The sequence below is a fragment of the Leopardus geoffroyi genome, chromosome B2, assembly GCF_018350155.1.
Source record: "Leopardus geoffroyi isolate Oge1 chromosome B2, O.geoffroyi_Oge1_pat1.0, whole genome shotgun sequence".
NCBI classification, from domain to species: Eukaryota; Metazoa; Chordata; class Mammalia; order Carnivora; family Felidae; genus Leopardus; species Leopardus geoffroyi.
The window spans coordinates 21,953,391-21,968,107 of NC_059332.1; the positions used below are offsets into that span (position 1 = coordinate 21,953,391).

General features: G+C 41.8%; 1 protein-coding gene across 3 annotated transcripts in view; it reads right to left on the reverse strand.

Annotated features, from left to right (window-relative positions):
- LY86 (lymphocyte antigen 86) overlaps nucleotides 1-14,717 on the reverse strand; it is a 61,320-nt gene that overhangs the window by 13,405 nt on the left and 33,198 nt on the right. For all 3 annotated transcript variants that reach the window (XR_006717074.1, XM_045497492.1, XM_045497493.1), the window contains exons 2-3: nucleotides 14,099-14,185; nucleotides 12,535-12,663 (exon numbers count right to left, since the gene is read on the reverse strand). Coding sequence is in view for 2 of the 3 variants with exons in the window: in XM_045497492.1 (XP_045353448.1) it covers nucleotides 12,535-12,663; nucleotides 14,099-14,185 (216 nt within the window). In the remaining variant the exon portion in view is untranslated. The remainder of the gene's footprint in view (nucleotides 1-12,534; nucleotides 12,664-14,098; nucleotides 14,186-14,717) is intronic.

Consider the following 14,717-nt stretch of genomic DNA (forward strand, 5'->3'; position numbering starts at 1 on the left):
AGTAATGTATATATATTTTAACCCACATCTTAAACATGTAATTTCAATATGTAACCAATATAAAAAGTATTAATGAGATATTTAGAATTCCTTTCTTCATACTTTTTTTTTTTTTTTTTTTCACAAAGTCTTCAAATTTAGTGTGTATTCCACACATAAAACACATCTCATTCCAGGGGTGCTTTGGTGGCTCAGTTGATTAAGTGTCCGACTTTGGCTCAGGTCATGACCTCATGGTTCGTGGGTTCAAGCCCCACATTGGGCTTTGTGCTGACAGCTCAGAGCCTGAAGCCTCCTTCAGATTCTGTGTCTCCCTCTCTGTCTGCCATTCCCCTGCTCATTCTCTGTCTCTTTGTCTCTCAAAATTAAACAAAAGTTAAAAACAAAGCCCACATCTCACTCTGGACTGGCCACATTTCTGGTGTTCAATAGCCACATGTGGCTAGTGGCTACTGCAGCAAACAATGCCAATACTAAGTCACTGATGAGGAATTGGGGCCCAAAAGGTGAAATGATTTGCTTCCAAGTTTATTTCTCCTGTAAGACCTTTTGGTCTTGGCTGCTCAGCTTCCCTCCAAGAGATACATAACTTCTGACAATCAGAAAGGAAAGAAAGTTTAAGTTTTTGTCCCTACCAACTTATTTCTGAATTCCTGCAGATAAATACTTAATGTAACTCTCAAAATATAGCCTGTGAATTGGCGGGCTGATTGGATTTCCAGAAATGGAAATGAAGAAGACGGTGCTGGGGAGAAAGAGAAGAAATTGAATTGATCTCCAGGAACCTGGGGCAGACTCAGGAAACAGCAGTGTGATGGGAAATAATGAAATAGACATTACAGAGGGTGGCCTCTCTCAGACTGGGGGTCTCCGGGGTCCACACAGATTGGAGCTCTCAGGATGTTTGCTAATATGCAAATACCAGCCACCCGTGGGATCAGAGTTTTGGAGCAGTCCGGGGAGCTGGGAGAAGGCCTTCTTAATTGGGTTCTTAAATGATTATTACATGAAAGTGTGGGAGTCATTGAGCCAGGTTTATGCAAAATCTACAACAGGCTGAGAATTTGTAAAGGAGCTTGTATTGCCTTAGAAAATTAAAAATGCTTTGGTCCTGGGTCATCATTAGTCTAAATATGCTGGGCTCAACTAAAGGGAAAATGTGATGTCATAGGAGAGTTTCAAAACATTCTTGGCTCTTACAAATGGGCTTGAATTTGTGGATAGAGGGAAATCTCCCAGGCCTATGGGATTCCTTAATAGGCCGTAGGTTTCCTTTCTTTTCTTTTTTCTTTTTTCTTTTCTTTTCTTTTTTATTTTCTTTTCTTTCTTTTATTTTCTTTTTTTCTTTTCTTTTCTTTTCTTCTTTTCTCTCTTCTTCTTCTTCTTCTTCTTCTTCTTCTTCTTCTCCTCCTTCATGAAAAAGTCCTCTTTTGCTTAGTTTTTGCTGGTGCCCTCTCCAGGGTGATCATTGTTTCCACTTTGGTTTTTGCGGTGTTAAGAGGGTTTTTTTTGCTATCACAGTAGCACACCCCAGCTTCTGCAGACTCCCCACCAGTCTGCAGCAGTGGTGGCTGCCCAGCAAATCCACAGCTGCTTGAAGGGTGCAGACGAGGAATACAACATGAAGAGAAGAAAGGCCAAAGGCTGAGGAGATGATGCTCCAAATGTCCAGTTCCATGAGAAATGCAAATGGGTCTGTCTCCCCAGGGGCACACAGGGGCCATGCAGACTCGGCTCTGTCAGCCACCAGAGAATACACAGCTCAGTCATGTTCTTGCCACCTCAGAGAGAAAGGGTCTTAAACTTCCAACCCTCGAAAGCTCTACTGCCTCTGCCTGCCTTGCTAAAACGCAGACTTCCATTCTGAGATGGATGACCTCAGGGGCCCAGAGCCCTGGCTTGAGAAACCCCTAATCAGCTGCATGAAGTAACTTCCATTTATTACTCCAAACTCCGTTCTAAGGGCTTTGTGTGGATCACCCCATCTTATCCTTGTAAGAATCCCATGAGGTGTCTCGTATTTTCCTTATTGTACACATGAGCAGAGTGAGGCTCTGAGAGGTTGTGTAATTTGCCTGAAGTTGTATACAGGCAAGTGGCAGTGGTGGTCCAACTCCGTGCAGGTTTAGCTTCAAACTCTGGGCTTATCCCTATCTAGGCTACTGGTTCTCAAAGTGTAGTCCCTGGACCAGCATCAGCAGCCTCCCCTGGGGACTTGTAAGAAATGCAAATGTTAAACCTCCTCTCTAGATGTACTGAATCGAAAATAGGGGTGGGCATGTCCAATAATCTGTGGTTGAAAAGTCTTCCAGGTGATGTGATATATATGTTAGCTTGAGGACCACTGTCCTGGGCTATGCCCCCCTGCCCCCCTCCAAGCTGGCTCTTCAGTGAGATAAGGTAGGCAGCAGTAAATACCTGGAGAATAATATCAGGTTTGGTAGTGTGCTCCTGCAGCGAAAGAATGACAGTAGGGACGGCAATGACAGGCTCCCCACCTGGTACTGTCCCTGGTGGCCAAGAAGTATCACCCCTCCATGGGTCTATTGATTTATCCAAGTGAAGTGGAACCAAGACACATGAGTTCCCATCTAAGCCACTTTGTCATCGAGGGAAAGAGGACAAAAATCTGGGATCGTGAGAGTTTGAGAAGGAGGTACAGGGACAGCAGAGCAGAAAGCCTGAAGCAGGTGGCCTAAAATGACCCACATATCAGGGGTAAGCAAATAGGTGGGACAGATGACCTAGAGAAGACATATCTTAAAAGTGAGGCCTCAGATAAAATTGCTTGTTCCCCTTCTCTTATAGCAGAAATCAATGACCGTGCTCCTGGGGCTCACATTCATTAATCCATGTGCAGTGAACCCCAAATGCTTGAGAAGTGAGGCTCACGGTAGGGGTGCCTGGTTGGGAGCATGCTTTATAGAGATTGTCAGGACCATTGGTGTAGATTAACCATGGAAGCACTTGCCTGGAAGGTGTTTTTGAGTCTTCTGCTACAGCAATGCAAGGCATAAGGCATTTTGCAGAAAGCATTTGTGGGACTTTTTCCAAATCTAGGCAATTTCCGAATTTCCTCCATTTCATAGACCTGTGAAAAGGCACACATAGAGGGCTAGGGCAATAGAAATCTGATGGATGGAATCAGAATTGCTGATCTAGACAGAACTGTTCAGACCGAGTTTTGCATTGTTACAGACAGTGAGATTGAGAAGATTCTGTAATTAATATTAATGATGCTCGGAGGATGGCCAAGTGCACTCATTTGGCATAAACCAGGACAGATGAAAGACACCCCAACTAACCAAAAGGAAGGAGGACAGGTAGCCAACTTAAGTATCCCCTATGCTTCTGGCTTTGTCTTATTCGTACAAGTAAAATCAGGGACTATTATAACAGAATCCCTTAGCTGCTGTCAGAGATAATATCTACCTTGTGGGAAATGTTATGTCAGACTTTATATACAGTACTCAGGGGACCTACTCTGTGTTTATTGAAATTCATCTAATTACAATGCATTCCTCACTTTGGACAAACACTTAAAGCAGGAACCTTCAGATTTACACAAAAGATAAACCAGGGAGCAATTATTTCCTTGACTAAAGGGTTCTTCAGCTTATAAAAGGTGTCCCTGTAATATTTATTTTAATTACAAGCTTTCCAAATGCATTTGAAATTAATCCCACAACTACTTTTTTTTTTATCTGTCTCTCACATATTGCATGAAGTATATCAATATCTGTTGTGTGTATTTCTTTTTTTTAAAATATAACTTATTGTCAAATTGGTTAACATACAGTGTGTTAAGTGTGCTCTTGGTTTTTGGGGTAGATTCCTTGTTGTATGTATTTATTTAATAGATTTGCTCTTCCTGGAAGGTGCTAGCCTCCACATAGAGAGACGAGTGCACTGTGCAGATCTTCTGAAGACTGTTGAGTTCTGCCCCTCTCTGGGATTCTGACATGCATGTGACCTCAAGTCCTCTCAGCTTTTCATTGTGTTTCAGCCATGTCAATCACAGCTGCCAAGGTCTACTTCCCCTTGACCTAAGGTGTCCTACTTTATAATCATATATACCCAGTATACACACATGAGTGTGTGCACACACACATGTTGTTATTTAACTTCTTCAAGCTTTTATTTATTTATTTATTTATTTATTTATCTATCTATCTACCTATCTATCTATCTTGAGAGAGAGGGAGAGAGCGAGCAAGGGAGGGGCAGAGTGAGAGAGGTAGAGAGAGAATCCCAAGCAGGCTCCTCGCTGTCAGAGCAGAGCCTGACATGGGGCCCAATCTCACGAACCGTGAGATCATGACCTGAGCCAAAACTGACTGGGCCACCCAGGTGCCCCAAACCTCTATCTTAATTTCAGTTGGTTTTGGCAAGAGCTTGGGTGCAACTGATATTCACAAGTTAATCCATGAAACAATAAACAAATTAATTTTGAAGGCCAATTAGTACTTAGCGCTGTGAAACCAATACCCTTTACCTGGGTTGACCCACCCTGACCAGAACTCATAGAAGTTTGGCCAGAGTCAAGTCTGACAACTGATGTGTCTTTGTCATCAAGAATGAAAATCCTGTGTTCATTCTATTTACTTTATGGTCTTAATATAAGTTTTTGCCAAAGCTCCAGGTTCATTATCAGTTGAGAATCTTGTTTCTACATAGCCCTGCACACTATATTCTGGACAGCCAAAACACAAGCCACTCTGTTCCTTTGAGTATCCCCACCTCACATTCTGTTCGTGTGGAGTGTGTCCTGCAGTGGATCCTTCCTACTTCCCAGATTGGTATCTCAGTTTCATGTTCAACAGTAAGTCCTACAATAAGTTTTATTCTCTCCTTTTCATTTTATGCTCATCTTCCTGAGACAGGATATTCCAGGAAAGTTGCTGAACAAAGTGAACCCCAGTTTGTTGAGAATGGATATCAAAGTATGTTGACCTCGTGATAAATCAGAAGGGGATGAAAGGGACTGAGATGAGCTCAACTCATTTCCAAGCTAGACAAAGCTGTGGGGTCTCGTTCATGGCGGAGATCAGTGCTGACAAATCCAAATTTTGGAAAAATTTTATATGTGAGACCATTGTGGGATAGTCTTGTTGGGGCCTTGGGGACAAACCATACCTCTGTGGGTAGATGTCATGTTTCCAGGAAGGAAGCAGACATTTCCACCACCACTCATTCTGGAAAGAAGTCAAGTCAGGGGCATAAAATGAGAACTTTAGAGACTGACTTTAGACCAACACAGGAAAAAACAAAACAAAACAAAACAAGACAATACAAAACAAAACAAAACAAAAGACACAAGAAGAGACTTCTTCATTTACTCCACAGGAAGTCCTGGGATCCTGAGCAGGTGACAGAGTGTTAGGTCAATTGCCCCCAGCTTCTGGTGAGCTGATTTGAGTCAGGATCCTTACTAGGTTCATTCCTGTGGGAAACCCTAGCCTGGGTAAACCAGCCATGGGTCCCTCAAGCTGCTCCACCCCTGCCTCGAGGTCCCTCAGGTAGAGGAGGAGGCAGAGAGACATGTCATTGCCATGTTTATTGCTTTCCAATGTGCCAGACATGTTCTTTTTTTTAATATGCACTATTACCTGAAAAAGAATTATGGTTACTCCCATTGCATAGATGAAGTAACTGAGAACCAGAGAGATCAAATGATTCTCCAGAAAGAAGTGGCTTCTATCCCCAGCCTATAAATGGTAGCTGTGGAGAGAGGAGGAGATTATCAGTCCTACTCTATGACTTTTCTTTCCTCCTTTCCTTCCTTCCATTCTTCTTTCCTTCTTTCCTCTCTTTGTTTGTTTTAAAGATTTTATTTTTAAGTAATCTTTATACCCAATGTGGGGCTTGAGGTCACAACCCCAAGATAAAGAGTTACATGCTCCATTGACTGAGCCAGCCAGGTGCTCCTTTGGCTTTTTAAACAGTTCTCTTTCTTCCCTGCCATTGGCCTCTCTCATTTGTCTTCCTGTTATACCCCTCTCTTTGCCCCAAATCTAATTTGTTGGCACTGGAAAAGCATAGTTTAAAGCAAAGTTGTTACATTTTCCAAAGTAACCTAATCTTAATTTATCCTGAACCTTAGGTGAGTGTTCACCACAGTGAAAGCCAGAGAATACCTGTGCTCGGCAATTCTGGCTAAGAGCCTTGAATCCTTATTTTCCTTACAGCTGTCATTCTCAAGACTTAGCATGCAACAGAACCATCTAGAGCAGGACTGGCAAGCTATAGTCTGTGGGCCAAATACCCCTAATGGCCTGTTTTTCAGCAGACATGAGCTAGGATTGTTTTTATATTTTTATTTTATTTTATTTTTTTAATATTTTTTTCAGCGTTTATTTATTTTTGGGACAGAGAGAGACAGAGCATGAATGGGGGAGGGGCAGAGAGAGAGGGAGTCACAGAATCGGAAACAGGCTCCAGGCTCTGAGCCATCAGCCCAGAGCCCGACGCGGGGCTCGAACTCACGGACCGCGAGATCGTGACCTGGCTGAAGTCGGACACTTAACCGACTGCGCCACCCAGGCGCCCCTATATTTTTAAATGATAGAAAAAAAAATCAAAAGAAGAATAATATGTAACAACACAGGAAAGTTACATGAAATTTACATTTCAGTGTCCATAAATAAAGTTTTATTGGCACACAGCCATGTCCATTCATTTCCATATTGTCTATACTTTTATCCTGCAGAGGCCAGACGAACATATAGCCTGCAAAACCTAAAATATTACCCTTTACAGAAAGGGTAATTACTACCTCACCCTTGACAGAAAAACTTTGCTGACCTGTGACCCAAAGGGATTTTTAAAATACAGAGTGCTAAGCCCCGACCCTGGAGTTTCTAATTCAATAAGTCTGGGTGGGGCCAAAAATGTGTGTTTCTGATAATTTCCTACATGATGCTGATGTTTCTGGTCTAGGGACCACACTTTGGGAACCACCACCGTATATAATGACTGGTTATGCCCAAAATGATTATTTGATTCCTATAATTTTGTTGTGCCTTTTAAATCTTGTTTCCAATTCTAGTGGAGGGCTGAAATGAGTCATACTTCTCTAGCAGAGTTTTCTTGATGTTCAAAGAGACTATGTAGCAGACAGGTTTAGAGCGAGTCCCTGGAGCCCAGCTTCTTAGAGAGAAGCCCAACTCTACCACTTTCTGGCTTTGTGACCTTGGGTAAGTTTCTTAACCTCTCTGGGACTCAGTTTCCTTTTCTCTTAACATGAGGATAATAACAATAATAGCTTCTATACCTCACAAGGTTGATACAAACAGTAAATTGGTTAATATACATAACACATCTGCAAAGGTCCCTGTCATGTATTAAATGCTGTGATAATGCCAGATGTTATGGAGTCATCCCTGTCTGGGGCTAAGGTAGTACTCCTCAACCTTGGCAGAGTGTTGAAACCACCTGCTTTGGGTTGTACCTCTAGAGATTCTGATTTAACTAGTCTGTGGTGTGGGGTGTTGGGATCTTCAAAATTGTAAAGGTAAATTAAAATGGAGCACTGCCCAATAAAAATATAATGGCAGTTGCATGTGTAATTTTACATTTTTTGGTAGTCATGTTTAAGAAGGTGAAATTAATTTTAATAATGTCAATAACAATGTTTTATTGTTGATAAATAATAAATAAAATAGTAATTATATATTTTACTTAACATAGTATGTCTCAAATATTATTATTTCAACACATAACCAATATCACAATGATTGAGGTATTTCACTTTCTTTGTTTTCGTATTATGTCTTTGAAATTAAGTGTGTACTTTACATTTATAGCACATCTCAATTAGCCTGGCTACATTTCCGTGGCTGGGTAGCCACGGCTTGTGGCTTGTGGCCACTGCATAGAACAGCGTGGGTGTAGCTAATGTACAACCAAGATTGAGATCCACTGGGGTAAGGGCCCTTGCGGACCAGCCCAAAGCCATGGAGCTTCTTCTGACATTACTGTTCTTAACTTGAGTATAAAGGAAGTTTACTGCAGCTTCTCTCTCTATGGTTAGTAATCAGGTGTGGCCATTAGGACATTCGATTTAATCCAAGTTTAGTCTTAAAAACTGATGTCAATTTGAAAGCAGCAAGATCAAGTAAAGCAAATGAATCTACATGACCTGATGCCACCAGAGGCGAGAAAGACACTATGGGAACATTAACAGAGGACAAAGTAAAACAGTGATCTGTTTTGGTTCCTTCTCAATGAACCCATAGCTGGGTAAAGGGGGAAGGGGTGTTGAGTATCCCAGAAAAAAAATACGAAGCAGATATTAAGCAATCCCTTGACATTCTATGCTACATTTTGACTCAGAACTTTCTGACTCTAAATATCACTGAATATTAAGTAGGTCAAGATGCTTTTCGAAAAGAGGAAGAGGAAGAAGAAGAGAATTCACCCTCTCCGTTCTTTCCTACAGTGCTCAACTAACCTTCAAAAAGAATAACCTTGTAAATTTATTGTAAAAGCAAAAGAGATTTCCAAAAAGATGAGAACAAAGATCTGTAGTTTTACCAGTTAGAGATAACCACTATTAGCACCCAAGTGTGTACTATTTCAGAGCTTTTTGGTGCATCCACTTACACGTATTTTAAAAAAAACAGTGTCCAAGAGTTAGCACTCTTTTATAGCAAGATTCTTTGTCACTTAACAACATTTTTATATTTTCAAGTAATTTAATAATCTCCTGCAACAGCATATTGAACCTGTGTTTGGCTGGACAATGATCTACTTAATCAATCCCTTATAACTGTATATATAGGCTGTTTCCCTCAAACTGCTAATCACACCACAAATGCTAATGCCAAAAGAAGAACATCCCTTGGTATTTATTTATTTATTTATTTATTTATTTATTGTAAATGTTTATTTATTTATATTTGAGAGAAAAAGCATGCACAAGCGGGGGAGGGACAGAGAAAGAGAGAGAGACAGAATCAGAAGCACACTCCAGGCTCCGAGCTATTTCCAGGTGCATAGCCTGTTGTGGGGCTCGAACCCATGAACTGTGAGATCATGACCTGACCTGAAGTCTGATACCACCCAAAGACTGAGCCACCCTGGCACCCATCCCTTGGTCTTTAAATCTGACAACATCTTGCCTTAGAGCTAGCTGGGCAAGATGCAGAAGAAAAGGACACACTGTTTTATCCACAGGGTCTCACTAAGCCTAATAACACATTAAGAAACATTTTTTTTCAGTGTATTTATTTTTTGCAAGAAAGGAAGGGTGTGGGGAGGGCAGAGAGAGAGGGAGAGAGGGAATCCTAAGCAGGCTCTAGCATTGTCAGTGCAGAGCCCGATGTGGGTCTCAAACTCACCAACTGAGCCAACATCAAGAGTTGTACATTTAACCGACTGAGCCACCCAAGTGCCCCAAAATCCCAAGCAGGCTCTGCACTATTAGCATGGAGCCTGATGCCAGGCTCGAACTCAGGAACTGCAAGATCATGACCTGAGCTAAAGTCAGACACTTAACCAACTGAGCCACCCAGGCGCCCCTCCCCCATTTTGTAGTTTTTCTGGCTCAGAGAACAGCCAGCAGGGTGCAGGGTGCAGAGGAATGCATAGTAATGCCGTGGAAATGATGACATCAAACAAATGATACTGAACACCATTGTGCCACCTTCAGCAAACACCAAGTTTTCTCACTGCTCTGCTCAGAAGGACCTGCAAACCCCAGAGGGACTCTGCTGCCTCTTAATATGTCAACAGCAGCTTGTGCTTGGATTTGAATTGGCTTCTCTCTGGTCTTAGAATTAATCACTTCTTTCAATAGAATCATTCCTGCAATAGGTTTGTGGGTGGGTTGCAAAAAAAAGCAATAACCCAAGAAGCCTCAAAATTTAAGGTGTTAGTTTTTCTGGCTTATATAATTTACATAATTATTTGTTCATGCCGCATTTGTATATCACTTCTCTGATTGCTTTATACGATGTGAAATTTCCTGGCAATTCCCCAAATGCCAGCTTCTCAGACTGAGTATGCAGGTTTCAGCCCATGGCAATAAAGCAAATAAATGACTGCAGGACTGCCCGGCATTCAGATAAGGTAAACACCAGCCTTTTGAGCTCTTACACTGAATTGGACACCTCAGTTTGGGAGAACAATATCTTTTCTATTTTATTAATTCTATTAAAACTATTCATAGGAGGAAAAACCAGGTTTTATTAAACTTGGAGGATCAAGATAATTCACCCTTTGCTAGGATATGGTGCACCTGTATCTTTGTGGCACATATAAGCATTATTAGAGAGTCACTTTTAAGGGGAGCTGGTAAACTTACATTCAATCTGTCATATAAAAATTCAATGAAACAAGTATTTATCGCATCTTTATTCTGTGCCAGGCTCTCTTTGCCAAATCTCCAGAGAGAGGAGCAAGAAATATTCCTGCCTTCAAGGAGTTCATGGTTTAAGGAGGGAGATACACACACACATGCTATGGGATACGATTCTAGCTGAGGTAAGTAGAGTGTGATGCTCCAGGAACATCCAGAGGGAGTAATTCATCCGGCTGGGTCTAGCCTGCCTCTCCAGCCCCATCAGACCTTCTATTTGAGAAAAGACTACCCTGGCTGCAGTAGGGACGAAGGAAACCAGGTAGGACACCATTTCCATCATTCAGGAGGGAGTGAGGGAGACTTGGTTCAGGGAATAGAAGGAAGTACGAGTGAAGGTTGGCACAGTATGTGCTCTTTCTTACTAAGCTCATAGTGCTTCCGAGTGTACTTGTTTCCACATGTGGGTTCAAGAACACTTATTTTGGGGAAAAATTGGGGAGATAAGCAAAAGACAGGCAATAAAATTGTAGATGCTGCCTATGGAAAAGGTTAAATAGGTATCAGCTAGTGAAGAAGAAGTACACGAATGCATCCGATCAATCAGAAATATTTCCAGCAAGTTCAGAGAGGAAAGCTGACTGGCCAGTCTATGGTAAGTTAGCCAGGAGGGGGAAAAAAATGTCCCCATTTAAAATAAAGTCAGATCACTGGCCAGAATGAGTTTTTAAATGATGATTTTAAATAAACTCCTGGCCAAAAGGCACAATTCCTTGTTTCTTCCTTTGTTTTTTCACTAAGATTATGGGTCTCAGAGCCAGCTCACCTGGATTTGAGCCATGGCTCTCACACCGGCTCTGTGACTTGGCACAAGTTGCTGAAACTCTCTGTGCATTGGCGTATTAATAGTACTAAAGTTGTGCTCAAAAGGTTGGGGTAGTAAGTACATGTCTTACTGGATGTGAAGCTCCTAGAACAGTGCCCAGCACAGAATGCTTAACTGATGTGGGCTCCTTCTATCTGCACACACGCTGTACTGAGCACTCTCATTGTAGCAGGTGCATTTGAAGTCCTGGCCTTAGAGACTAAGACGCTCCTACTCCAACCTCAAGAAGCCCATAGTCTATTGGGGATGATAAGTGGGAATAAATGATTGTATGGCAATATGGCAAGTGCTACAATAGGAGTAAGCACCCCATACTTTGGAGAACAGAGAGGAGGATGATGAGGGAAGGCTGAGCTGAGGCCTGTCACCTACTCGTCACAGCAAAGCCCACTGGGCTTCAGTGGGCCTACACTCCCTTTAATCCCGTTTCCTTTTCCTGCACAAACTTCCTCTGTCAGCACCCTTTACTATGGGAAGGGGACCCCAGTTTCTCCTAGATCCTTTGTTTAGGAAGCATAATTGGGTGATCTCACCCTGCCCTATCTGAATGAGGAAATAAATAAATAAGCGGATGCTTCTGGCATAAGGGGTTAGGTGTGCGCTCCCCCTTGGGACTGGGAAGGAGGAGGAGAGTGGTTCTGGACAGGACACTCACAGATCAGACCTAAGTTTCAGTTAAATAAACAGAGGCATCTCAAGGCCTTGGTGAAGATGCTGGGTGAGGACAAGGCGCAGAGCGAGGTGAGGACAGGCTGGAGTAGAGTTTTTGTGTTCCTTAGGTACATATGGCACGGGGGTAGGCGGCTAGTGAATTGAAAAAGGAAGGAGGGGATGATGTAATGGTTTTATGCTTTGTACATTAAGCCTAGCTACCGAATAGCCCTATCAGTCAATGACTCGAGTGGGCAAGACCACAATAAAATAGTGACATTTAGAAAGCTTCATTTTTTTTTCTTTTTCTCGGAGTCCATTGACCTATTGAGTAGACCCTGTTTACTGGGAGATCACTGAGCAGAAACCTGGAGATACTTTGAATCTCAGTGGATTTGGCAAAGCTATTGGCTCTTTCTGTTGCCAGCCCTTTTTTGATAAGGTGCCACCACTAACAGCAACGCTTTTCTGTTTGTAAAGTGCCTCAGAAGCATGTTGCATTTGATTTTCACATACACTGTATATGGTAGGTCCTGTGAAATGGGCTTTAGGGCTGTTTTCATATAACACATGCTGTTAAGCAAGGTTAAGCTGGTCCAAAGGTGAGGGGTGGAACCAAGGCCCCAACCTCAACTGGAAGCCATTGTTCATCCCTCTCTAGACCCCAAGCAAGCAGTCGGCAAGTCACACGGCTTACCCCCTTTCCTTCTCCCGCAGAAGGAAAACTTCGGTAGGTCCTCTTCACAGATGGGATAGGAGAAATTCAAAATGGACGATCCTTTAGTGAAGAGAGCTATGTCAAGAAACAGCTCTTTGATGTCCTCTCCTTAAAGGTAAGAGAAGACCAGCTTTATTGTTAGTGTGGGTTTCGCTGTGTATCAAAACATTCAACGTTTACAAAAGCATGAGCAGAAGGGCCTTTATTTCCAGAAGTCTGCTCTGTATGGGGAAAGTTTTCTTCCCTCCTTCCATTTTTCCTTCCTTCCTTCCTTCCTAACTTCCTTTTTCTTGCTTTCCTTGCCTTTCTTTCTTTCTTCTTTCTTTCTTCTTTCTTTCTTTCTTTCTTTCTTTCTTTCTTTCTTTCTTCTCTCCTTCCTTCTTTCCTTCCTTCCTTCCTTCCTTCCTTCCTTCCTTCCTTCCTTCTTTCCTTCCTTCTCTCCTTCCATTTATTTATTTATTTATTTATTTATTCATTTGTTTGTAAAACAACACTTAGGCAAAGCTACAGGGGATAATGGCAGAAGCCCTCGGTATGAACTGTGACCCTTTTATAAACGTTCTCTTTTTGGAGCAAAGTAGTCACTCTGTGCTCCCCAGCCCTGATGCTCTGGCTTCTACAACTTCTCAGCTGCATAGTATTGTGTGCCTCCCCTGAGGGCGGTGGGGTTTGGTCACCCCCCACAGTTGTTAGGTAAATACTATATCACAGTTATACAGGAAGCTTTAGGGTGCTTGTCAGTGCTGGCTTCTAATTCTCTGCGTCTTTTCCTCCATTTCTCCCTACTATGTTGCACCTACTTCTCATTCCATTTCTCTTTTACTCAGCTGCTGCTATAGAATCCAGATATTATGCAAGTTTCCAGAAATGCGAAGATGCATGAGAGTTCTTGGTCCCTAGCAATGTTCCCTCCATTTCTCTGGAATGGTTCCACACACGAAGTTTATTGAATCCTTCTGTTCTGGCTTTGATAAAACCACTTTAGAAAGGAGATACTCTAGTAGCTATAGCAATATAATGATTAACTGTTAAAGGCATAGCTAAATAAAAACAAACAATCAGACAGCTACCTAGCTCATTGATTGGGGTGGAGGGAGAAGGTATTTGCCTTTGTCACAAGTTTCAGGAATCACATTAACTCTTTGGGAAATGAAATAAAGCAAATTATAAGCTATGCTGCTGGAGATTGACTTGTTTGCTGCTGGGATAACAAAGCAAAAGCTCTTTCCTGCATAGACATCAATATTTAGGCTTGACGTTATCTTTTGTTGCTGTTGGATATACTGATTCCAGGTGCTTATATCATCCAAATGAATGCTTAGGGTCTTTTCAGTACAAAAGCACAGCATTCAGTGAGAGTTCTACTGTGTCTGGATATCACTCAGGAAGAGAAGTGAAAATAGAGATGGAAATAGAGTTAATCCCACAGAATGGTGGGCAACAGTGGCTTAGCTGGCCACTAGAGTTAATGCAAGAAATGGGGGTGTGTGGAGCAGGAAGAGATGGTGCAATGTTTCATTTCATGTCAATAATCTTCACTTACTCAGAACGATTCCAAGCCTAATGTTGAGGTTTGACTTCAAGTGTTTAGAACACTGGTCAACAGAAAAGCCAAAATCTTGTAGTGGATCTGCCAAGAAGAACACAACAGATTAGGTGTGAGTACATTGTATACTCTGCAAACTCACATTAAGAATTCACACGAATGATATTTTTTTTTCTCCTACATGAATCACTAAAATGGATTCAACACCATGTTGTCCAGCACTTTTTTTTTTTTGCATAAATTCACAGTGTCTTCAATAATCCCTCCAAGTCTCTCCAAAGCCAATATTGGTCAATGCGATGTTCACCAATGGAAGGCTGTCAATCTGAAATGAGCACAGTGTCTTGATGGGTGGGTGACAATCCGACTTGACATTTTTATCGTTACTTGAATTCTTTTAGTTCCTGAACCTTTGGCCTTAAAATTGCTTATTGGTTATTCTAAACATTTCACAAAGCATTATTATAATTAAAACAGAGGGAAATCTATACAAATTTTCAAAGTTAAGACCTGCCTTTGTAATTTCATGCCATCTCATCTCATTCAATGTAATATTTTTTTCCCAAATATTCCATTATATGTGAGGTATTGTGCTAGATATGATAGGGACTGCAAA